General features: G+C 33.6%; 1 protein-coding gene across 1 annotated transcript in view; it reads right to left on the bottom strand.

Moving 5' to 3' along the window:
• The window catches only part of scn5lab (sodium channel, voltage gated, type V-like, alpha b), a 260,523-nt gene that overhangs the window by 192,576 nt on the left and 42,176 nt on the right, over window positions 1-25,771 (bottom strand). The window contains exons 5-11 of the mRNA XM_043225867.1: window positions 25,246-25,374; window positions 20,823-21,184; window positions 17,548-17,796; window positions 14,892-14,955; window positions 5,485-5,630; window positions 4,576-4,772; window positions 3,544-3,717 (exon numbers count right to left, since the gene is read on the bottom strand). Coding sequence (XP_043081802.1) covers window positions 3,544-3,717; window positions 4,576-4,772; window positions 5,485-5,630; window positions 14,892-14,955; window positions 17,548-17,796; window positions 20,823-21,184; window positions 25,246-25,374 — 1,321 coding nt within the window. The remainder of the gene's footprint in view (window positions 1-3,543; window positions 3,718-4,575; window positions 4,773-5,484; window positions 5,631-14,891; window positions 14,956-17,547; window positions 17,797-20,822; window positions 21,185-25,245; window positions 25,375-25,771) is intronic.

Raw genomic sequence — 25,771 nt, 5'->3', positions numbered from 1 at the left:
TATGGCGCTTCAGTCTGTGCCGTTGAGTACACTGATAAGAAGGCATTCTGGGAAGTGTACTTGTGTTTCCAGGGAAAAGCAACATCGACGTCTCTCTCCAATCACAGACCCCTCACTGCCCGCTGAGTCATGTTTTGATAAATATGTCTGTACTGTATGTGAACAGATAAAATATATAAAAATAAACTCCACATACCTGCTCAGAACATGTCTGGCATGCATTTCACCCCAAAAGAAGTACATTAATAAAATAAATAAATAAATATAATAATATTTATTATACTATATCTATTATATTATATATATATATATATATATATTTTTATATATTATAATAAAATTATAAAATTTTTAATATGCATTATAGTTAAAATAATAATAATAACGATGTTTATTATTGTTATTGGTAATATTGTTGTTGTTCTAAATAAATATATTCAAATTATGAAATTAAAACCAATAAATAATATAATCAATATGCACAAATAATTAATAGTTGTTGTTTTTTGCAAAATTGTCTTTGTTCATTTTTTGTTAGTTGCTTTGGATATGTATATATATATATATATATATATATATATATATATATATATATATATATATATATATATATATATATATATATATATATATATATAGCTAAATATGATTCTAGGGTAAAATATGACCTAGACATGGTCTTACAAGTTTTTTCTGTCAGATGCAATCCATGCAATATCCTTGCAATAACTTCTGTACTGTACAAACCATTAGATTATGCTGCTTTCAGCTTAATATCTGATAATGCATAATGTCTAGACAATAAAAAATCCATAATGTTTGCTGGTCCCGAGACTTATTGCATTAAAACTACCTGAGTCTTTGAGTTATTCTGTTTGACGCGCAGACAAATTAACATTTGCAAACGCGGGAGCCGAGAGGTGGAGGTTCTTATGCAACACTAATCATTACACAGCATGTTTGCAGTCTACCAATAAAAAGAAAAGATCTCGTCCAAATCAGCTCAGAGAAGGCAAGAGCATAATGCATATTATCAGTGTGACTGACAGCTAGAGACTGTACTGTAACACGGAGAGACCGGAGACTGTTCAGAGACCGGAGCTCTTATGTTTGTCCTTGAAGAAGATGAGGAGCTTTCTGGGAAACGTTCAGCTACTGTAGGATTCGTCACACAACACTTAACCTTGAGTTCGCTTGTTTTAAACTGACAACGTTCAGAGTTGAATCGGACCGAAATGGGCATATTCGACCAAATTTATGTTAGAAAAAATATGAAATAAATATTCGGCAAATGCCACAATACAAAAATAATTATGCTTCTTACAAAAGGCTTCGGTTTCGTTAGGTTTCTTTTTTTCTTTAGTCTGACTAGTTGAATAATTTAATGTTCAATCATCTGATAACTATTTATTATTATTATTATTATTATTATTATTATATTCTAAAGTACCATTTAAAACAAATAAATCGATCAAACAAATTTAAAATGTTACAAAATATTTCTAAAATGTATTATCATTCTTAAATAATAAAATTAATATGATGTATTATTGTGTTATTATTTTATTAACACCATTATTACTACTATGAAACATTATAATGCATAATGATTAACATTTATTTTATTATAAATTGTTATTATTATTGTTATTGTTATTTAGTCATTAATAATAATTATTTTAATTATAATAATTATTTAGTTGATATTATTATTACTACAGTTAATGATCAACAATAATTGTTATTTGTTATTAGTGTTGCTGTTATACTGTTGTGTTTGTAGTTTTTATTATTAATATTATTAATGCATTTATTTGTTTATTTATTATTATTATTGCTATAGTATTGTATAAAAGCAAGTGTTCATTGATAATTATCAATAAATTAACCGTTATTGATTGGCATACGTGATTACCAAGTTAAGCAAAACAAATGAAATGCTTGGTAGAAATATCTCGATTTCTTCACGAGACTGGTTGGTCCACAGGAGCCGTGCTTCTTCATCCATTACTAATCAATCAAGCTGTTTCTGATTTCCAGGAAGCACCGAGCCACTTACGCTTTCCTCTTTGACCTTCTCCATGGTGCAGGCGGGAAGCGGCAGCGGAGACAGTGGCCCCGGGCCCCCGAGGCCGTTCTGGTCCATGGCCACGAAGAGCTTGCCGTTGATGTTGAGGCTGGGGAAGAAGAACTGCGAGCTGTGACTGCAGGTGCTCTGAGCGCTGGTCCGTCTCCGGCTCCAGGGCAGAGCCAGCGAACCGGCGCGGCTGTCCGAATCGCCGTGATTGCTGAACTCGTCGTCCGCGAAGTCCACCTCAGAGTCTTTGTTCGGCGGCCGGAAGTTAAAGATGCTGACCTGACTCTCTGCGTCGGGCTCTGAGGGACAGAGTAATGACCAGCAGAGAGTGCGTTTGCTAGAAACACAAGGACGAAATGAGGGGTGCAAAATTCACTTTCACATACCCTAAAAGAACATCGAATCAAGTCGATTTCAGATTCTGGGATCCTGACCTAGGCTCCGCCCACTAGTGTTGATTGACAGTTTAACCTTAGCTCCGCCCCTAGTGAGCTGCACACTAGACGCAGGTGCAGGTGTAAACAAGAATGACTTCTAAGTGATTGATGTGTTCTGTTTTTGGATGTGATACTCGTTAGTGCGCAGAAGAAATGGGCGGAACCAGCGGAGCTCATTAGCATTTAAAGGGACATGCACCAAAACAGCTCGCTGTCAGCAGAGTATGTTATAGACTTTGCGTTAAGATGCTAAAGAGTCATATCACATCTGATGATAACTTACTCACCCTGTGTCATCCAAGACGTTCATGTATTTCCTCAATCGCACAGAAAGGAAACATTTTAAGATTTTTCTCCATATAGTGGTCTTCAACGGTTTGACTGAGCAAGCGTTTGTGATCAAAAAGTGCACAGATATATTTTTTTCAGAAAATGACAGAACTTTTCTCTAGACAAGCCCCTTATTCCTCGGCTGGGATCATGCAGAGCTCTTTGAATCTGCACTTAATAAAGCAACAAGCCCCAACAAGCCCTAACAGTTAAGGGGTGTTGTTAGGCGTGACGCGAAGCAGAGTAAATTTACTGTAAACCACGGCTTCACTGGGTTTATTGCTTTAATAACATATGTGTAGTAAGGTTTCACGAAATAAAATGTAATGATGTTAATAAAAAACATTATTCTTCCACCAAACAATGTGGTTCCTCAGAAACAGGTGTGGTGTGAACAAAGTGGTTGACGAGCAACATATAAAGTAAACTAATTTTGTAGAATAATTTACAACGGCTCAGCCAATCAGAATCAAGCACCGGGGGTTATCTGTGTTATAAACTGAAATATGGACCATCACATAATTGTCCACCATTGAAGTCCACTATATGGAGAGAAATCCTCAAAAAGCTTAATTTCTTGGTAAATGAACATCTTAGAAGACATGAGAGCAAGTAAATGATCGTGACATTTTGATTCTGGTGTGCACTTATCAGAATAAAAAGGCGTACAGGTGAACGAGTGATGGATAACAAATCTACCTTCATCCCCTCTATAGTGTCTATCTTGGCTGATTTGTCGTTGCTGCCGTCCTCCGTTCCTTCAGACAGCGGTCTCGAGCTTTTCCTCCGGTCCAGATTCCCTTTGTCTTGTGAGGAGAACGGCGACACGTCAGCCGTCAAGATGGACTCGGTTTCTTGTGCTTTCTGAGCCGCCTGAGAGACACAAAGTCGTAGTCATGGGCATGATGCTGCTCGACTTCTTGTAAGTTATTGATTAAATCATGTATATTTATTATTATTATCATTATTTTATCATTTATAAACTCTTTATATTATAAAACAAATTTAGACAGAAATACATTGCTTTTTGTAAATTACAATATTACAGGATAATAAAAACTATACGAAATGTGATTATAATATGTTTTATTTTACACCACAGGTTATAATTGTATTTATTATTATTATTATTATTATTATTATTATTATTATTATTATTATTAAATTATTATTATTAAATTAAGATGTATTTATTTTTACACCACAAGTTGTAATACTAATATTTATTATTATTATTATTATTATTATTACAATAACTGTAGTAATAATAAAATAATAATTATTAACATTGCTAATTAAGACAGAAATACTTTGCTACTGGAAAACTAAAAAGAAAAGCAATACGAATGTGATTAATGCTATTATGCAAACCTTAAATTTTTGCTTTCAAGCTTTCAATCACTAAAGATTAACCCTTTCAAGTTTAAGCTTTTATTCTGGCAGGATATTAGTGAAATCCTGTAAACTTACATTTGCATGTAAATAAAGTGAATCTAGCACAGGTTGCGTTCCCAAATGCATATTAATCTCACAGCTCATGCACAGATGTTCAGATGGTCAAGTTTACAGTGAGAGTTATAAGGTGCACGTGTGTAATTGAACACAGTGCCGAGCTTCACTGTGAAAACCCATTAGATGCTTAACGAAGCACAGCATATGATCGCTGGACTAAGCAAAGCAGACTAAGTCTAGCCCCATTGGTTTATTTCCTAATGCTTTATTGAGACGCACCTGCTGTTCCTTCTTGAGCCGCTCCATGGCGAGCTGAAACTCTTGCTCTTTCAGCAGGGCTTCAGCGATGGTGGCCTGGTTCTGCTCCTCGTATGCCATGGCCACCACAGCCAGGATCAGGTTGACCAGGTAGAAGGAGCCCAGGAAGATCACCACCACGAAAAACACCATGTAGGCTTTCCTCACGAGCGCAGCGCCTGTCAGCACAGAGACAGCGTAAGTCTCGCAGATCACTTTATCGACGTCTCTGTTCACAGGCTTGTAATTAGTGTCAGACTGATCAATCAAAGGCTGTTCTACGGTTTCTACATACACTACCGTCCAAAGGTTTGCCATCATTTTCGATGCAACGCAATTACATTGAATCCTACATTTCCTACATGTTCTCTACCCTTCAAAACTGTAGGCTTTTTCTGTTTACCAGAGGTGCATTTATAGGATTAAAAATACAGTAAAAATGTGAAAAGTTATTGTCATTTAAATCAGCAGTTTTGTATGTGAATACCTGTTCTGCCGTAAATTTATTTATGCGATCAAATACGAATTTTCAGCATCGTTGCCGATTCATTTTCGGAATCATTTCTGATTATTATCAATGTTAAAAACATTATATTAAAATAATATTTTTTATGGAAACACAATACATGATGCATTTTGTTTTTTGTGAATAGAAATTTGAAAAGTGAAGCGTTTATTTGAAATGCGTTCATTTATAAAAGTCGCTTTTCAGCAATTTAATGTGTCCATGCTGAATGGAAGCTGTGTTATTTTCCTTCTTTTAAAATAAATATAATGACTGACCCCGAATGGTAGTGTATGCATGTATATTTTATGTTAGTTTTCGTTTTAGTTAATGCAGCATTAAACACAAAATTGCTACTGGTGAGTGTGAAGTAAGGAGAGCGATACTGACGTGATGATAGAGGTTCTCCCAGTAATCTTGAGTCATGAGTCTGAAGAGCGAGAGAAAAGCCCATCCGAAGGTGTCGAAGCTGGTGTAGCCGTAGTTCGGGTTTCGTCCGGTCTTCATACATTCAAAACCATCCGGACATTTGCTGCAGAAAACAGGAATAAGAGCTTATTAGAGCCACGGTCCCGTGTCGTGTTCAGGAAATAGGTTTGCTGTTTATATAAACAAGAGCTTCTCAAATCATTGGAATATTGTGAAAAATGTCTTTTTTTTGGTAACTTATTTCAAAAAGTGAAACTTTTATGCGTTCTAGATTTATGACATGTGGGCTATGAAATGAATAATCGTGAATAATTGCATCCAAAATAAAAGTTATTTGTTTATTATGTATATAAAGAGACACATACATGAAGCATTTGTTTTGAAAATATTTACATGTGTGTGTATGCACACGCACACACACGCACACGCACACACACACACACGCTGCGCACACACACACACGCACACACACACACACACACACACACGCACACGCTGCGCGCACGACACGCACGCGCACGCACGCACACGCACACACGCACACACACACACACACGCACACGCACACGCACGCACGCTGCGCCAAGCGCACACACATCGCATACACACGCACACGCACACGCACACGCGACACGCACAAGACACGCACACCGCACACACGCACACGCACGCACACGCACACACACTACACCACACACGCACACACGCACACACGCACACACACACACACACACACACACACACACACACACACACTTTTTTATTCGTCAAGTGATCCTGGAAAAAAATATATTGGTTCCCAAAACAAATATTTGCCAAACACAACTTTAATAAATCTAATAATAAATCAGCATATTAAAATGATTTCTGAACTAAATTATATTTTAAACTTTATTAGCCATTATTTTAAATGCTAATTTACTTTTTAATCAAACAAATGCAGCCTTGATGAACATAAGAAACATCTTCAAAAATAAGTTTCCAAACTTCTGACTATATATAAATTCTATATTATATATAAAATATATAAATGTAACATAGTATATGCTTGTGTACAGCACATGCGAAGAACTGTTTAAATATTTAAATCTGTGTTCACGCTGAGGGCCATCATCATAAACGTCTTGATGGGGTCCTGAAGATGAACGAAGGTCTCACGGGTTTGGAACGACCCGAGGAGAGTAATTCGTGAGCGAATGTTCATTTTGGGGTGAAGCATCCGTTGAAGCACACACAGCTGAGGGCCGCTGGCGCCAGCCTCGTCTGCTGAGAGTCTGAAGGTGCTGGTGACGGCCGATATCACGCTCACACACCTCGCCGTGTCCCTGAAGGACGTGCTAATGGACGGGCCCCACTTCAGCTGGGTTTGGACGGGGCCCCGGGCCCCAGACGCACTGATACCGAGCGCCGCTTCCGTCCTCGTGAGACCGGAGCGTGGCCTTCAGTTTAGGACGAATGTGATGCTTCAGCGGATAACGTTTTCATTATTTTCTATTTCTTATTGACTAGAGAAACATCGCTATTTAATCACTATTATTTCATCAAGGTCAACATATGATGGTTTTGAAATCAAGATTTAATCAGTACTTTTTTCCAGAGTTCAGTATTTTTTAGTTATTATTTAAGTTATTAAGCTTTTATTGGAAAAAAAAAGTAATTAAAAAAAATCAACATTTAATCAGTGTTTTTTCCCCAATTAAAAAAAGTAACAGTTTGCTATTATTATTGTTGTTGTTATTTATTTATGACAAATAAATCTGCAAACCAGTATTATTTTATCATGCTTTCAAGATCAACATTTAATCAGATTATTGTCTTGTTTTCCCTTTAAAAAAATGTTACTGAATTTAATTTTTAATGACCAAAAAAAAAAAAAAAAAAAAAAAAAAAAATGAATATATATATATATATATATATATATATATATATATATATATATATATTTTTTTTATATATATAATATATATATATATATATTATATATATTAGCATTTTAATATCAACATATCATTTTAACGGTTATTCAGATATTTTATATCGACAGTAAAAAATATCAAAGAAATGAAGGAATAAATAATAGTTCAGTTGTTATTATTTTTATTTTGATATGTTTTTATCAACAGTTTAAAAAAATTAAAAATTCTTTTAAAAATTCTAAAAATTTCTTAAAAATCAACATTTAATTTTTTAAAACTTTTTTGTACTTAACGTTTACTTTTACTTTTTGTATTAGTTCTCGTTGACAATAAAATGTTAAATCGCTATTTCTTTCTAGTTTTCCTAAAAAAATTAAAACTACCTAAACATCCTTATAACAAGAGCAATGTACTTCAAAAGCTAGTTTCATTAGTGTTTTTCAAATCACAAAAAAAGAGCTGGTCAAGAGACATTCACCCTCTTCTGCAAACTTGCTTCAAGATGCACCGTGTTTGAGGATGAAATGCTCTTTTTTAAGGGAAGCGGCTGCATGTAAATGGTTTGCAAGCGCTAAAAAGTGTTGCCCTGATTCTTGGCGGTGATCTGCTGTTGTCATTGAGCTCCGGCTCAGAGTCACTCGGAGTATTTGTCAAAGAAGCTCCTCTCAGCACGCTGGCAGCTGGAGCACATTGCCGGGACACAAAGCATTTCGACATGCTCTATTTTGGGCTCCAGAGAGTCCCTCTGTCCCGTCAGGGTCCCGGGGCCGACGGACGGGCTCTGGGAATCTCTGCGTGTAAACCAATCTGCGGTTCTGTGCGAATAACTCTTATGCTGTTATGAGCCAAGATGGACTCAAGGTGACTTGCTCTGGGAGTCTGATCGCTGGACGCTGCTGGGATCGGATGGCGCTCCGATCGGACGGATTGACACGCGCAAGATTAAACCTCTCACTACAAAGACACAAAGAGAGCTCGGGTGACGAGACGTCGATGCTTTATTGTGTAACGATGAGGCTGATATATTTAGGGAAAGTAATATAGACGAGCACGGAGAGAGTTTGCTTGGCATCAGACCCACGCCGCGAGAAAAAGGACTCGGATCGCTATTTAGTGATGAAAAATACCAGCATTTGTAAACTTTCATGATTCAAATATAATATAATATAATATAATATAATATAATATAATATAATATAATATAATATAATAAAATATAATATAATATAATATAATATAATATAATATAATATAATGTCTATGGCATGTGAATAAAATGTTATAATGAATTTTAAAATACTACAGTGATATAAAAATACATTATATTAATATAGAAATATATAGAAATGTATGCTATATGTATCATTCTATTTAAAAGTATTAATTAAACTTAACATATTATATTTTTATATTATGTGTGTAAATAAATTTAAATATGTATATTTTATATTTAAAACAAATGTTCATAATGGGGGTGTCAATATCTTATGCACTTCTTATTTTATTATTTATATTAATCTAAATTTTTAATTTAATTTAATTTTATTTCATTATTTTATTTTAATTAATAATTTAATTTAATTTAATTTAATTTAATTTAATTTAATTTAATTTAATTTAATTTAATTTAATTTAATTTTTATTTATCATCCACTGCAGGAAAAAACCCCGTTGTTTTATGAACTTAAAGTATCTAGGAGGTCCCTTCTCCTGCAGTTTGATCATTTATGTGTCCGAGCGCCTCAGACCCTTCCAGGTCTATAACAAGAGGCGAGGAGGTGAAACGAGGCGAGCGTTTCTGTTTGAAACGCCGTCAGCCTTCAACTCAGGTTTCCGTCCAGGTTCACGAGGTGACCAGAGCTGCACGCTAACAATGGCTAAAATAAGACCACTGGATTAATTCACTTAATTGATCCCCGAGGGAAATAAACCAACAAAGAAAACAAACGCGATGAAGAGCAGCTTCACCTACAGCTTCACCCTGCTGTACGACCTACATACAGAGATATTAATCATACTGATCACAATAAACCAGCATCACCTCTTTCTGGGCAAAAACACACGTTTCTCTTGAACATTACAGCACACAGGCCTTGATTTTATTTAGGCTTGTTAGCTTTATATTGCTTCGAGTGATATTCTCTTTAGTGTACACTAAAAGTATGTTTACTTAATGCACATGGTTTTAATGATAGATAGATAGATAGCATGAAATATCAAACAAGAAATAAAGATTTTTAGTATTGTTTATTTAACCAGTACTTGGTTTTATCAGTAAACCAGTTATCAGTATTACTTCTTTATGGTTAGACAATTTTATTGTTTGTAATAACGGAATAAATAAATAGGTTATCGGCATTTACTCAACATTATCGGTTAATTATCGGTATTTAAAAAGTATTATTTCATAATGGTTTTGAACCTATCTAGCTATCACTCAGAAATTAATTAACTCAGTAAAGTTAAATAAGTTAAATAAATATTGTGTTTTATCTGTATAGTTTTTTATTGGTATTTAATCGGTATTTATCGGTAGATTCGCTATACTTTCATTATTAGAAAATTATCAATGACCTATATATATATATATATATATATATATATATATATATATATATATATATATATATATACATACATACATATACATACATATATGTATATATATATATATATATAATTGTTATATATAATTGTATTTCATTGCATCATATTGCATTGTGTCGAATCAAACCGAAATGCGTATCTCATCTGATTTAGTTATGAAGATGCACATAACTAGTAAAAACATAAAAACAAATAATAAATGGAGTACAGTTGGGAGCAGAAGACGCGTTGCGTGAACAAAGACCGTTAAAAGCCACAAAAGCTGTTAGCTCGCTTGTTTATTACCGAGTTATTTTGAGCGAACCTTCGGTTTCATGCGAGTGACCTCTCGTACCGTTAAGGTCAGAACACGAGCTAATCACAGTTTATTAATAGAATCCCGTTTGAATGAACGTCCACTAACACCCTATGATTACTACGACACACCAGACAACGTTTTAATCGGGATGTGTGGAGCGCCGAGAAATCAGCGGCGATAAAGCTGATGGTCAGCCGTGATGAAGGTCAGCGATTATTTGTTGATGGGCTCTCCAAAAATATTCATACACCACCGATAGCTGACAGCGGAGCACATCATTACACTTATATTAGTGCTGTATTTAGAAGCGCTAGTTTCTATTACGACACTTGTCTGTGGAGCTCTGTTATTCTAGTCTCATCCCCATTTTAATTAACATTTTTATTTATAGTTTGGATGACTTTTTATTTTCGGGCTTCCATTTTTACAGTTGTTACAGTTTTAGGGATTCTGAATTTATTTATTTATTTATTCATTAGCTGTGAAGTGACAGGACAGAAAACTTTATGTTACGGTTATTTTAATGTGTTTATTTTGAGGTCGAAAGCATTGGGAAATGTGATTCATTTTAGCGAATCAGTTCATTCAGATGATTCATAAAAGGAATCGATATTTTAGAACATCGTGATAAAACCTTCATCGCAATGTTTTTAAATATGGTTTTATTGGTTGTTTAGTATAAACATTTGCACGAATGCTGTTTCAGACATCTCCTGAATAAAAATTGTTTGACATATAAGAAACAGCTTGGCTAACAAAAATAAGCTCTAAAATGCTCTTTTATTTTTATATTATTGTTTTGTTTTATTTTCTTGGTTATGTAAATGTCAAATAATTAATCAGGATTAATCACATCCAAAATAAAAGTTTTTGTTTATATATATGTATATATATATATATATATATACAGTATTTAGAAAATATTTACATGGATATTTTCATATAAATATATATAATATACAAAAAAATCATATTTTTCTGAAATATATACATGTGCGTTTATACAAAGAATTTATATACATAATAAATATACACAGCACACACACATATATATTGTTTTCTTTCAGATAAGATGAATCGTTAACTTTTGAATGTTCTCTGAAACAAACAATTTTAAAAAACATTTTTTGTGCTAATGTTTTGCAAATATGATTAAATAACAGAGAACTTCGAACACTCTATTAACGTTTCTGAAAGAGCATTTGTGCGTAACGTTGAGAGGCCCTTCAGTTTTATGACGTTTAAACACGCCCCCACTTTTCTACATCACAGTGTGGTTTATTTGCATAGCTCTGCCCACTGCAGGTCATTCTGGATGTAGCGTCGCTGAGGGCGCCATGTTCCGGAGACGCTGTGTTTCGTCGCGAAAGTGAAACTACTTTGTTTGTCACTTCATTAGAATGATTTTCTAGCTTTGCACAAATCGGTCGTTTCGGGAGGCGGGGTTTAGAGGAGAAACAATAACGTGCAGTACGTGGAAAATTATGCAAATACAAATACACAATCATTTTAGCAACGTCATATGATGACTTCTAAGCAGCTGATGCATGTTCTGTTTGGAGAAGATCGACGACCCTCGTAAAAGCGCTGAATAAACTGAACGTGTAACACACACACCGTTTTATCAGACGCGGACACACACGCTCGCTCTTTGCCAGATGTCACAATCAGCATCTCCAGGCCTGCCCGTGATTCACGACTTCACGCTCTTTCCATTACCTGCTCAATACGTTCCACTGCAAAAACGCTCGGGATTTTGAAATATCACGCTATCGATTAGCAGTCGCTTTTAAGATAATGTTTTATCCATTTGATTCTCACAGAGACGGAGGACTACGGTTCCAGACGCTCTGCAGATGTCTCCAAACATCAAGCCCTCAGAAGGACGAGCGCTCTGTGAAATCCTAGAAGCGGCCCACGGATAATGATTCCATTAAAGTCCAAACATTTTTTATACTTTCTCTCAAAGTTAAATGGAACAAAACTATTGTCCGGCGCATTTTCACTAGGATGCTTTCAGAGAAAACATAATAAAATATTATTTGTGTTATATTTTACATTTATTTTAGCCATTAGTAGCATTTCACATTGTAAAGCCTAGCATATTAAATCATAAAAAATAAAAAAAATTGTTAATTGAACTGTTTTTATATATATATATATATATATATATATATATATATATATATATATATATAAATATAGACTTGCAAATATATGTAAAAAAATTTTTAAATTGTGTATTTTATATGCACAGAACTCATATATACTACTCACAAATATACATTTTTTTAATTAAAATTCACTAACATTTTAAATATTATAAATAAAACATGCATGAAATTATATATATATATATTTATTTTTATATATTTTTATTTATATAATAAATATGCACAGAACTCATATATATTACTCACAAATATATATATATATACATTTTTAATTAAAATTCACTAACATTTTAAATATTATAAATAATACATAATATATATATATATATATATATATATATATATATATATATATATATATATATATATATATATATATGTTTAGTTTTTAATTATTAATGGTGTTTAACTCTGTGAAGCCTCACATTAAATTATTGTCAAATAAATAAATATATATATATATATATATATATATATATATATATATATATATATATATATATATATATATATATATATATTTTTAATGGAACCTAACCAAAAATACCAAAAAAATTTTTTTAAATAATTAGTTTTAGGATTTAAGCCTGTAAAGCCTGGCATATAATTTTTTACATATATTTTTTATTAACCCTGTAAAACTTGATTATATAACACAACAGTCTAAAATAACTACATTTATTGAACCTGAACATTTTTAAAAATGAAAATAAAAGCCGTCGTCATCTGATCTACACAGTCTGGTCTCACGGAGGAAAAAGAGCTCCGTTTTATTCAGACCCAAATTTAGCAAACCTATGCAATGTGATGCAGATGGATATTTATGAAGCCAAAAACTGAGATGAAATTCTGATAGCTTGTAATGTAAGATCTTTATAACAGCAGACACTTGCATAAAATCATCTGAATATCACTCGTCACTCTATATCTCCAATAAAGTCTCAGTAAGCTGAGATTGAGATGAAAGCTGAGTCTGAAGTCTATCGGAGACAGAAGGCGTGCGGTAGACTGCGATCGTGTTGGTAGTTCAGAGACTAATCTTGACCTGGTGATCTGTTAAGTAAGCTGGAAGTTTTCTCGTAAGAGACTGACGATGTCAAGAGCTTCTGCCATGACCACGGGGTGAGATTATATAAGCAGAGAAATGACCATCAGCACATACTGAACAAATCCCTCCTGAGTGGACGCTTTCATGCCATAATACCGTACGCTCACACGCACACACACACACACACACACACACACACACACACACACACACACACACACACACACACACACACACACACACACACACACACACACACACACACACACACACACACACACACACACACACACACACACACACACACACACACACACACACACACACACACACACACACACACACACACACACTCACACACACACACACACACACACACACACACACACACACACACACACACACACACACACACACACACACACTCACACACACACTCACACACACTGAGCTGCAGGATTTCACACCACAGCCTGGATTATTATTATTATTATTATTATTATTATTATTATTATTATTATTATATTTATTCAGTACTGTGCTTAGATTCTCAGTAAAGCATGTCAGCTATTCTGCACAAAGCAAAGATTTCACTACAAAATAGTTTTAGTTTTTTGCATTTAATTCAGTTATGATATTTATATATATATTTATATATTTATATATACATAATTTTATTCTATACTTTATTTTATTTCCTTTATTTTTATTTATTTATTATGTTTATATAGTTTTTAGTTTTGTACTATAATAATCCTGCCAAGGACCTCTTTATTATTTTAAATTTATTTTATCATTATTAAATTTTTATTATTACATTACATTAAATTTGAGGTTTTTTTATTAATGCCATTGAGCCCTGTAAATATCATATACATTGTAAAATACATACATTGTATTGTTTTTTATTAATTAAATAATTGTATTAGTTTTTATATATTTTTTCTTTGAACACGTTTGTATATTTTTTCATTCCTGTTTATTTCAGTTTTTCATCAGGTTTCACGCAGCTTCACCTTTGACGCATAGCTCCGCCCCTCGCGTCTGATTGGACGAATCACGTTTAAATCCGTTTTCACGCACAAATGGCCTTGTTTTAAATACTTAAGCCACCTCTCAAGATATGTGAAAACACCGCTCGACATACAAAAAAGAGAGAAAAAAACGTCTAATATTAAAAGTCTCAGTACACCTCGCTGGATATGCATGCCACAAAGTCACGAAGAAAAAGACTATTTCCTGGAAAGAGCCTCCAGCTCGTGAATGACATGAAAGCTCTGTCAGGAAATAAAAGATCGTTAATAAAGCGCAGTAAACTCACCCAGCATCACTGGCGTTCCCACATATTAAGGCGTCCTTGGCTCCTTCCACTTTGAAGAAATTATCTGGAGGAATACAAATATATATATTAATTTTTATGTATTTTTTTAAATGTTTTTTTTTTTTTTTTTTTAAATATATATTTATTTTAATGTTTTTGTAACCTCTAAATAACCGTTCTCACGATGTTAAAAACGCACGTTCAAATAAAAAAATAAAATAAAATTAGCAGAAGTGAGTTTATTTAATTTAATTTCTAGATATTTTGGCCAAAAACAAGACTTAAAAATATAATTTATATAATAAATATGCACAGAACTCATATATATTACTCACAAATATTAAATTTTTATTACAATTCACTAACATTTTAAATATTATAAATAATACATGCATGAAATTATTTCTAGAATCTTAAACTAAATAACACAATAATATATATATATATATATATATATATATATATACTGTATATATATATATATATATATATATATATATATATATGTTTAGTTTTTAATTATTAATAGTGTTAAATTATTGTCAAATAAATATATATATATATATATATATATATATATATATATATATATATATATATATATATATATATAATTTTTTGATCAGTTTCCCGAAGACTGGGCAATAAATCTCGGTTTATTTGAGAATTTCTAGATATTTTGGCCAAAAACAAGACAAAAAAAAAATCCATGCTAAAAAGCATTGTTTGCAATGAAAGAAACATTTTGGCAGATAAACACATTTATCTATTTTTAATCATTTTAAGCGTACATTAAGCATACTCTATGTAGCAAGTGCACAAATATCAGTGTACTAATACACTCGTAAGTGTACTACTTCAATATAAAGTGACTAAACTGCCCACTTTCTAGTAAATAAAAGCTTTTAGGTACACTTCAACAGTATTAAACGTTGAGTACACAAATACTTTACATTCATACTTATAGCTGTATAGAGTATAGTCACTTTAGAGTATAGTCGGAGTTAAGTTTAGCTTTAAGTATAGTACTGTGTCGCTATTTAGTTATCGAATATTTTGTTATATGAATATCTGAACCTATAAAGCATCAAAAACAGGAAAAGAGACTATTCAGAATGCTAACGTTTGAGCGGCTTTCTTCTTCGCTGGTGTTTTTTTCAGCCCAGAAGACGCACGCTAGCGCCCCCTACGGCACAGCAACTAAAACACGGCCCCTAGGAGCACATTATACCGTCTGAGTCGAGTCGTTTTAGGCGTTTACGTAAAAAGGAAACCCGTAAACGCTCTGAATTTGAGCGGATCTGTATGTTTTGGAGCAAAGCATGACAAAGCACTTGTCTATTTCCGTCCGTGTCCTACATCTGCGTTCGGCGGGTCAACTTATCGAGAGCCAGCGGCGTCCTAATTGCTATTCTAATGAAATGAGACCGACCCAAAAAAGCCGAAATCTCGTCTCAGACGTCGCCGTGGCTCAGCTGATGAGTTACGGGCAGCGGGCTTCGTTCAGGGATTCAGAGAACCGCTCAGAGACACGGAGCCTGAAGCGTTCGGGTGTGTCGCCCGCCGTCAGGTTTTAAAGAGAAAGCTAAACCTTTTATCTTTAATTTAGTTTAATGTGAGCGGATCTGCGGAGTTGGCGAAAGAATAGCATTTCGTTTAGAATAGCTGAAATTAAATTACATCAAAATATATATATATATATATATATATATATATATATATATACATATATATATAAAAATTGTAACAAATGCCTTAGCGGCTAATTAAAATAATTACATTTATGTTACTCAAATTACTAAAATATAAATACAAATTTAAATGTGTGTGTATATATATATATATATATATATATATATATATATATATATATATATGTATGCAAAAGTTAATACTAAAATGTAAAATTAATATTAAAATAAACGAAAAAAATTAAAATTAGATGACTGACTGAAGTAATTGTAAGTTTAAGTGATAAAATCAATAAAAATAATAATTTAAATACATGTTTAAACTAATATATATATTTCATGTGCATTTGCTGTATATATATATAAAGCAAATGCACAAAATTACTAAAAGTGAAACAAAAATGTATCTGTTTTTTTTAGTAAATAAATTGTAAAAGATTTATATATATACATATATATATTTAAATAAATAAATATATATATATATATATATATATATATATATATATATATATATATATATATATATATATATATATATATATATATATATACACACACATTTAATTATTACAATGACTAAAACTATCCTGAAATATTTAAACAATACTATATTACTAAAACCTAAGCTATAAATAAGTAAATAAATAAATAAAATTAAAATTAAACTGAAAATATAAATACCGTAATAGCATGACATTAGTTTAAAATACAGGCTGTTTGACTTCTGCCAGAAAACCCTTCTCGGATCGGATCTGAACAACGTCATTTTCCAAGACGTCCGAGTCTGGCGCGCGTCTCAGCACGAACTCGAAGGATTTCCCACCTTCTGATCCGAGCTCGTTTTACCGCACAACAACTACTCCCTCCGCTTCCTCTCAGAATATCATCACAGAGACTCAAACCCACTCAGAAGACCCCGGCCTCCCACGGCATCCTCACCGCTCAGAAGACCTCCCACTGACCTTCATTAGTGACGAAGTCCTCCAGCGAGGACCAGCTTCTGTTATTGCAGAAGAAAGTGCTGTTGTTGTATGAAGGTAGGGTGGTGTTGAGACAGTGTGTGGTGCTGCGGACGCATTTCTGCCGCAGGTTCCCCATGAAGAGCTGCAGGCCGATGAGAGCGAAGACGCTGAGACAGAAGACGGTCAGGATCATCACGTCTGCAAGCTTCTTCACCGACTGGATCAGAGCGCCCACGATCGTCTTCAGGCCTGGGATCAGCAGCGGAACAATCATGTGTTTCTCGCTAACAGACAAAACCAAGTGCTGGCAAACAATTACTTTCTTACTATACTTTGTATATTTATTATGCATGCATATATATGTATATATATATATATATATATATATATATATATATGCATGCATGTATATATTGAAGAAAGGTACATGTTTAAAATATCTTTATATGAATTGTTTGACAGCACTACATTTTAAAACTAATTTTCCAGATCATATCAGGTCGCGCACCATTCAGAATCGGATTAAGAATCTCTATTGAATTCAGATCGAGTTCTTCGGTTTGAATTGTGAATCCGAATATATTCACGTATTATTAAATAAATAAATAAATATTTATATAATGCATAAATATAAAAGTATATAAAAATTAGAAAAAATCATAAAAAAAAAAAAAAAAAAAAAAAATATATATATATATATATATATATATAAATAAATAAAATAAAATATATGTATATAATAATTGTAATAATAAAAATATATATTTTAGTTTTACTTTATTTTTTTTTATAATGTTAATTTAAACCAGAGGTGAAAAAGTGTGGGTGACGTGAACAAGGTACCATTTTTAGTCATTTAACAATAACAATTGAATAAAATAATTTTTTTTTAATCATCTTCAGTGACAAATAACAAATAATATTTTATACATTTTCCATGTAACCCCACCGCTTCAATATGATAGTTAACTAAGCTGAAAAGAAAACATTAAAATAAACAAATGCATTTAAAAAAGTAATAAAAATATTAAAAAACATATATATATATATATATATATATATATATATATATATATATATATATATATATATATATAAATCAAAATTAGATGTGCTTCCAAAATGTATTGTATATTATTTTTAATTACAAATCAAAGTTTAATCAGTTTTGAATTACTTCATTTCTTTGCTTCATTGTTTTTTATTATTATTATTTTTTTTTTTTTGGCATTGCACTTCAGTGTTTCTTCCAAATCAAGTCTTTCAAAAATGAAGCAAACGATGGCACGCGAATCGAACAGGATTCTGAGATTGTGAACGCCGGCAGACCCTGGACGATGACGTCTCTGACACGAGAGCATCCTTCAGAGCACATCCAAGCACAAACACACCACCAGACCGTCTCCACAAACATCTGGGAGCGCAGGAAGCACACAAAACGTGACGGTTCCCGACAGACGCTTCCCCGGAACAAGAACACACGCTTATCTCCTGGAATACACCACTGTATATATATATATAAGAGCATGCATGCTTTCTGTTTCATATGTGTTTGTGTGCGTGTCTGAGTATAGATATGTGTCTCTCGTTCCGTGAGAAGCGTCTGTTCATGGGCTTCTCTACAGCTACGCATGCTTTCAACACGTCAATGAGACTTTTGGAGCGAGTTAACTGAACCCCGAGCTGACAGCTGAAGGAAACGTGAACCGTCCGGCCTGCTGTCATTCACTCTGCGTGTGATCGACCCACAATGCAACGTGCTTCACCTGGAGGTCCTTCTCGAGGCGCAGCGGTATTTTTCCATTCATTTTTCTCACAGGGAAGTCTTTGTGAAAAGGCTGAAAAGTGTGCTTTAATGAAAGGACTACGATCCCGTGAAGCATTGTGAGTGGCATAATCAAAATAAAAACATGTAGAAATATAACAGTAGTCGTTTAAAGATGTTCTTTACATTCATAAAAAACAATGACTGATATCTTAATTATATATAGAGAGAGAGAGAGAGAGAGAGAGAGAGAGGGAGGGGAGTTAAGTTTGGTGGAATTTCTGTAGAGCATCATGGGTAATGTAGTTTCTCATCACGAACTTACGCGTTAAGCACTATTAATTTGAAATAATGTGAACAGGTACAGCATCTATATACAGGCTCACAGCTCGCGGTCGTTCTGTCTTGAACGGTTACCGTTAAAAATAAAACCTTCCCTGAGGAGAAAATGAATGGAGATTTAGTTCGAGAACCAGACGGTTTCAGTCCACGGCAGTCACTTGAACATCATTCAAGCCTGCTGGAAATAATTCATACCAATAACACCTACGGGGTTTCCATAAGTCAGTTTTAGCCAAAGGTAACCGTGAACGTTCTCAGAACGTTGTGAGAAGGTTTTTAGAAGTTATAAACAAACGCTCTTCCAGCAACGCTCCTTCAAAGTTATCTGCTTTTTAATGATGTTCTCAGAATGTTATAGCTAATAAACATTTATTTACTGTTCATGGGACATCCCGGAAAGTTTTTAAATAAATTTTTTTAAATGTAACAACTTTTAGAATGTTCTGAGAATGTTCAAAAGTAACATTCCTACAATGTTTGTGAATGGAATGGATTTTTGTTAAAACATTGTTAATTGAATGAACTCAAAAAAAATATATATATATATATATATATATATATATATATATATATATATATATATATATATATACATATATATATATATATATATATATATATATATATATATATATATATATATATTTTTTTTTATCAGGTACATATTTTTTTTTGCTTGTGTAACAATAAACCAAAAATCAATTTAATTTATGTTTTTTTAAGTAAGTGGTTTGTTTTAGCTATTAAAAAAATTGTCGATTCAGTCGTTTTTTTGATTCGCTGTTACACAAGTAAAAAAGCAAGTCCTCCCAACTCAAAGGACTGTGTTGGATTAACTTTATTTATTAAAGCGGACCGAACAAGCATCGATCGTTACTTTCGTCCTTCTTTCAAAATGAGTCCAAAACGAAACATTTCCAATTCAGTGCAACGCGATGCGACAACGCCGTTAAACGAAAATGATTTTACTTCGCGAAACCTAACGGCAACATTATCACAACGTTCTGTTTTCGGGGGGTTACCAGCAGACTAGTTCCGCCCGGCTCCAAAGTCTCATTTCCTACATTCTGCATTTCCACGTTTCCACGAGTGTCCTGGAAGCGGTGGAAATGCTCGTGGGTCATCCATGAGCAGCGCGGGCCTCGGCGTCCGGCGTCCGGCCTCTCACCTGGGATGACTGAGATAGTTTTCAGCGCTCGCAGAACCCTGAATGTCCGTAACGCTGAGACATTGCCCAGGTCCACAAACTCAGTAACATATCTGCAATGAGCCAGAATCGGAGCACAGACAATGACAACAACACCAAACAACGGGCCAACAACACGGCGGAGAACGAAGAAGCAGGAGTGCTGGGAAGTTGCTGGGAAAGAGGTGGACCGGATGCGGGTCAGATCCCGAGCTGTTGGACTGGACACCGAGCGGAAACCCTCGCGCTTACCTGGGATTACGGAAATAGTTTTCAAAGCGCGGAGGACCCTGAACGTGCGGAGGGCCTGCAGATTGCCTACTTTTATAAATTCTGTTAGAAACCTGCAGAATCAGATTAGAGTTATGTGGGTCGAAGGACAAACAACTGGAAGAGAAGAAAAGGAGAAAATTAAAACGTCAAGCAACTTAAAGAAACAGTTCGGTCCGAGCGGCTTTAGTTCTTCTGTGGAGCATGCACGTTTAAAATATTAAATGTATTTAAATCAAGTAGTTAATAATTAAAATAGTTAATGTTTTTGTTAATCATCTGAAATGTGCTGTGCTTATAGTCCCATGCAATTTTTAAGCACTCAAAGTTATTTATATCACTTTAAATAAATATAGTAAATTTAATTTAAATACATTAATTCAGCCTTAGATAATAAATGCTGTTTACGATTAAAACAATTATAATTTAGGTTTGTTTAGGTATTTTTTTCACTCCTGTTTTATATAAAAAATTGTGTAGAGATGAAAACTGAAATGCACGTTTGGGGTGTTTATAAACATTTTATTTTTACCAAAACTTGATTTCTAAATGTACTGATAAACTCAAAATTTCTATGCACTATTTTAGACTTCTAAATAAAATTTTGGTGTGTATATTTATCATCGTAAACCAAATTTATTTATATTTATATATTATTTATATATTATATTTATATATTATTATATATTTATTTATTTATAATAAGAAAAAATATAAATGTAAATATTTACAAAATATATACTGCACATGTTTGTATATATATATATATATATATATATATACACATATATATAAATACATATATACATTAATCTAAGCAAAAGACTTTTATTTTGAATTTGATTAATTGCGATTAATCGTTTGACAGCAGTAACACAAACAATTTTTTCACAAACAAATTTATACGTGCACGTGCACTTTACATATACATAATAAATATGCACTTCATTTGGATGCAATTAATAATTGCACAGCATTATTAATAATGTTATAGCGCATTTTTGAGTCATTTTAACGCCATTTAAGCGCATTTTATTTCATGCCCCACAGAAGAAAGCAAATCATATGAACCGGAAGCAACATGCAGGTGAATAAATGACGACTGCGCTCTCTTTAAGTCGGCTCAGATCGGTTTAGAGAGACGGAATGAGGTCCGGATTACTTTATTCTCTTCTCATACAGAGACGTCGTAAAGAGCGCAGACGTACGACGCCGTTCTGTTTCTATAGCAACTGGAGCCGACCGCTACGCGTTTATGATTTATCAGCGCTGGCCGTCATCCGTCTGGCTTTAATGAAGTCAGGAGCGCCGACGACATCCCAATACACCCCTGACTTATTGGCAGCGGGTCCATCTGACGTCTCTGAGACGCCCGGTTCAAGGACAAGAGGCCTGTTAAAGCCGGAGAAATAAAGCCGTAAAGGACAACGAGAAATAAGCACTTCATCACGGCTCGGGCTCGCCGAGATTCGAACGTTCGGGCGTTTAAAGAGACAGTACCCTTCAAAATAGTCATTCGGTATTTAAAAAACACTGTCTCTTTAAACGTCTTTTTCCTTCGGGGGTTAAGGGGAAGTGAATTAAAGAAGTGAACTTTAACGAGCGTCAGGAGAAAGTTCTGCAATTAATGCGTTTTAACAAAAGAGACGGCCGCGGTGCTGGCCCGAGGGAATCGCTGGAGATGAATCACGCTGTTCATTTGACTCGTGATTCACTGAATGAACTGTGCTAATCGGGTTTGTGGGCGGCTGATAAATAATGTAAATACTGTAAAGTGACTCAGACGTTTAGTGAATTCAATTAACTTCAGCCCCAGTCCTGTGTGTTAAAACCAACTGCACATTTATTTAGATCTTGTCAGATGTCAGATTTTTTATTTGATTGTAAAATATCCGCAAGCAACAGCTGCAAATCTAATAAAATATTTATATATATTTTTTTCATTATAAAAGAACTATTTTGTTACCTGTAGGACGAGGGAAAAATATATTCCTGTAATGCAAAGATACATTTTCTACCTTTTTTTTTTGTTAAAGGAAAGTTTTTCTTCATAATCTTTTCAAAAGGTCGACATTCATGTGAAATAAAAATATTGCCATTTTATTTATTGCTATAGAATGTATTTTATATGTAAATTAAGTTTGCATATTTCATATATTTAAATTTAAATAAAATATTTTTAAATGTGTTTTAATTATTTTGAGGTTTTTTTATATTATGTACATGTATATTGGTATACTATATATATATTTTTATATATATATATATATATATATATATATATATATATATATATATATATATATATATATATATATATATATATATATAGATAGATAGATAGATTGTCACTTTTTTTATTCATTTACTGCTGAATAAAATGATTAATTAAAAATGCCTTATTGACCCCAAAGAACAATTAAATAAATATAATATAATTATATACAATATAATATTTTAAACACATTAAACATAGTATTTAATAAACTAATTAATCATTGTATTTTCATACATTTGATAAAAGGTAACTTTATTGTTGTTTAAAATTAAGTTAATAATTAGAACTATAATAAAATAGATATTAATTATACAATTGTCATTAAATATCAAATGTTGTGCTTGTGTCTGAAGCTTCCTTGAAGGCTAAAAACAAGCGCCATCTGAAAAAATCGTGCGTGTCTGTCTCCACGCCGGCGTCTTTAAAAGTGAATTTCCCGGGACATTTCAGCTTTTAGACGCTCTCTTTAGGAGCAGGAGCCCGTAACCGAGGTGAGAGCGATATTATTGGATGTGACACATTCGAGCGGAGCTCCAGGGACGCGGCCGTATCCAAGCGCGCCTCCGTTGCCGTGGCGACGCGTGTTTCGGGATCGGGGTCGAGGACGGGGTAAGAGCTCGTAACAATTAATCACAAACACCGTCCCCAGCTCAGCATCACGGGTCAAGCAGCTGAGATTAGATTATTACAGCCTATTGAAAATAACAACAGTGCCTTTATTGTCTCATTATCTCCTCGCGTCCGAGTCCTAAAGCAAACCAATCACCGGCGGCTCCGATTGTGCCTAAAATCATCTACGAAAGTAATGTTACACGCGGTCATTGAAAAAGTGGCTAATAGCGTGAAGACGCCTGTTTTTAGATAGCATGGTGAATTACATCATTTCTATTTTTAGCTTTCAGGAATTTCTCTTTTTTTGTATTTAGAGATCTCTAAAAAGGAAACGTCGCAAATAATTGCAAAAAAGCATTCAAAGTGAAATTTAGATACATGAGAAGAATCAAACAGTACATTGCATTACATTCAAATAAATAAAATAGGAAACTAAATTGCAATGACTGTTTTTGACATTTTTAAGCTAAAAATGCATCTTTTTCATTTTTTAGGGGCAAGTAAAACATACAATTTTTTAAACCATATTTAAAAAAATTTCACATGTTTTTTATATATTTTTACTTTTTTCCTATTACTTATTTGCATTGTAATTATGTGGTCATTTTATCTCATATAATATAGGAAATTAGGTTAAACGTTAAATTAAGTTAAATCATTTTTTTAATTCAAATTATTTCTTTTTTTTTATCTGTTTTTAGGGTCTTAAACTTAAGTAAATTTACATACTCTTTTATTTTATTTTTAAAAATTTAACTTAATTTAATTTACTGTAGGATGCAAACTATTTATTTTTAAATAATTCGTATTCGTTTAATTCGCGTTTCAAGAAAACCGCTTAATTAAACATGAAATGTTTATGTCTAAATATTGAAACAGCATTTTATTATAAACCATACATAAAGAATAATCTTTTCTATTTTATTTACAACTTTTAATTATTTTTTTTTAAACGAACCTTGTATATTTTTCTCCATACTAATCGTTGCAAAGCAGCTTTACCAAAAAATATATTCTGTTTTAAAGTTTCTGCATTATATTTAGTAGCAGCTTAATAAATAAATATATATTTATTATATGCATCACTTTTTTGTAAGAGTGCAGTAACACTGCAATGTTTATTTTTAGATAAAGCAATGCATTAAATAAAATCTTTGTTTTCTAATTGCGTTCGGCGACTTCCCTTTTAGTTGCCGGGCTCGAATCACACGTGAAGGGCTGAGAGGAGTCTCTGATTTAACTTACGCCATAACTATGACGCTGAAGTCCAGACAGTTCCAGGGGTCCCTCAGGAAGGTGAAGGGCCCGATGCAGAAGCCCCGCGCCAGGATCTTTATCAGCGACTCGAACGTGTAAATGCCGGTGAACGTGTACCTGAGCGGAAGAGAGAAACGGAGGGATGGACAGAGATTCAGACGGCGAGGAGCCGAAGGAGAAGCCCACGGGTGACGTACAGAGATCATGGACGGAGACGAGACACAGACATGGAGTTGAGAGGAAATGTGCAGCACATTCACAGTCCAGCGGCCCCCGAGCCTCGGGCCGAGCGGATGAGAGATGCAGCATTCTGGACTCATTCTCTTGTCATCCTTCTCTTCCTAGTTTGACTCGGTTCGGAAAACGGATCGCGCTCCGGTTTGCATCGTACCTCTCGTCACATCCTTCGCTAAGCGCCGGCGCCTTTACTTGCGCAAACGGGCCCACGGGGGAACCGGCGCAATTCTACAGATTTCCGTGGGACCGACCGGTCGGGTTCTTCGGCGACAAGCAA

This window comes from Puntigrus tetrazona, chromosome 24, assembly GCF_018831695.1.
Source record: "Puntigrus tetrazona isolate hp1 chromosome 24, ASM1883169v1, whole genome shotgun sequence".
Taxonomy (NCBI): Eukaryota; Metazoa; Chordata; class Actinopteri; order Cypriniformes; family Cyprinidae; genus Puntigrus; species Puntigrus tetrazona.
Note: the sequence above shows the minus strand (reverse complement) of the source record. Positions and strands in the feature narration are given on the sequence as shown.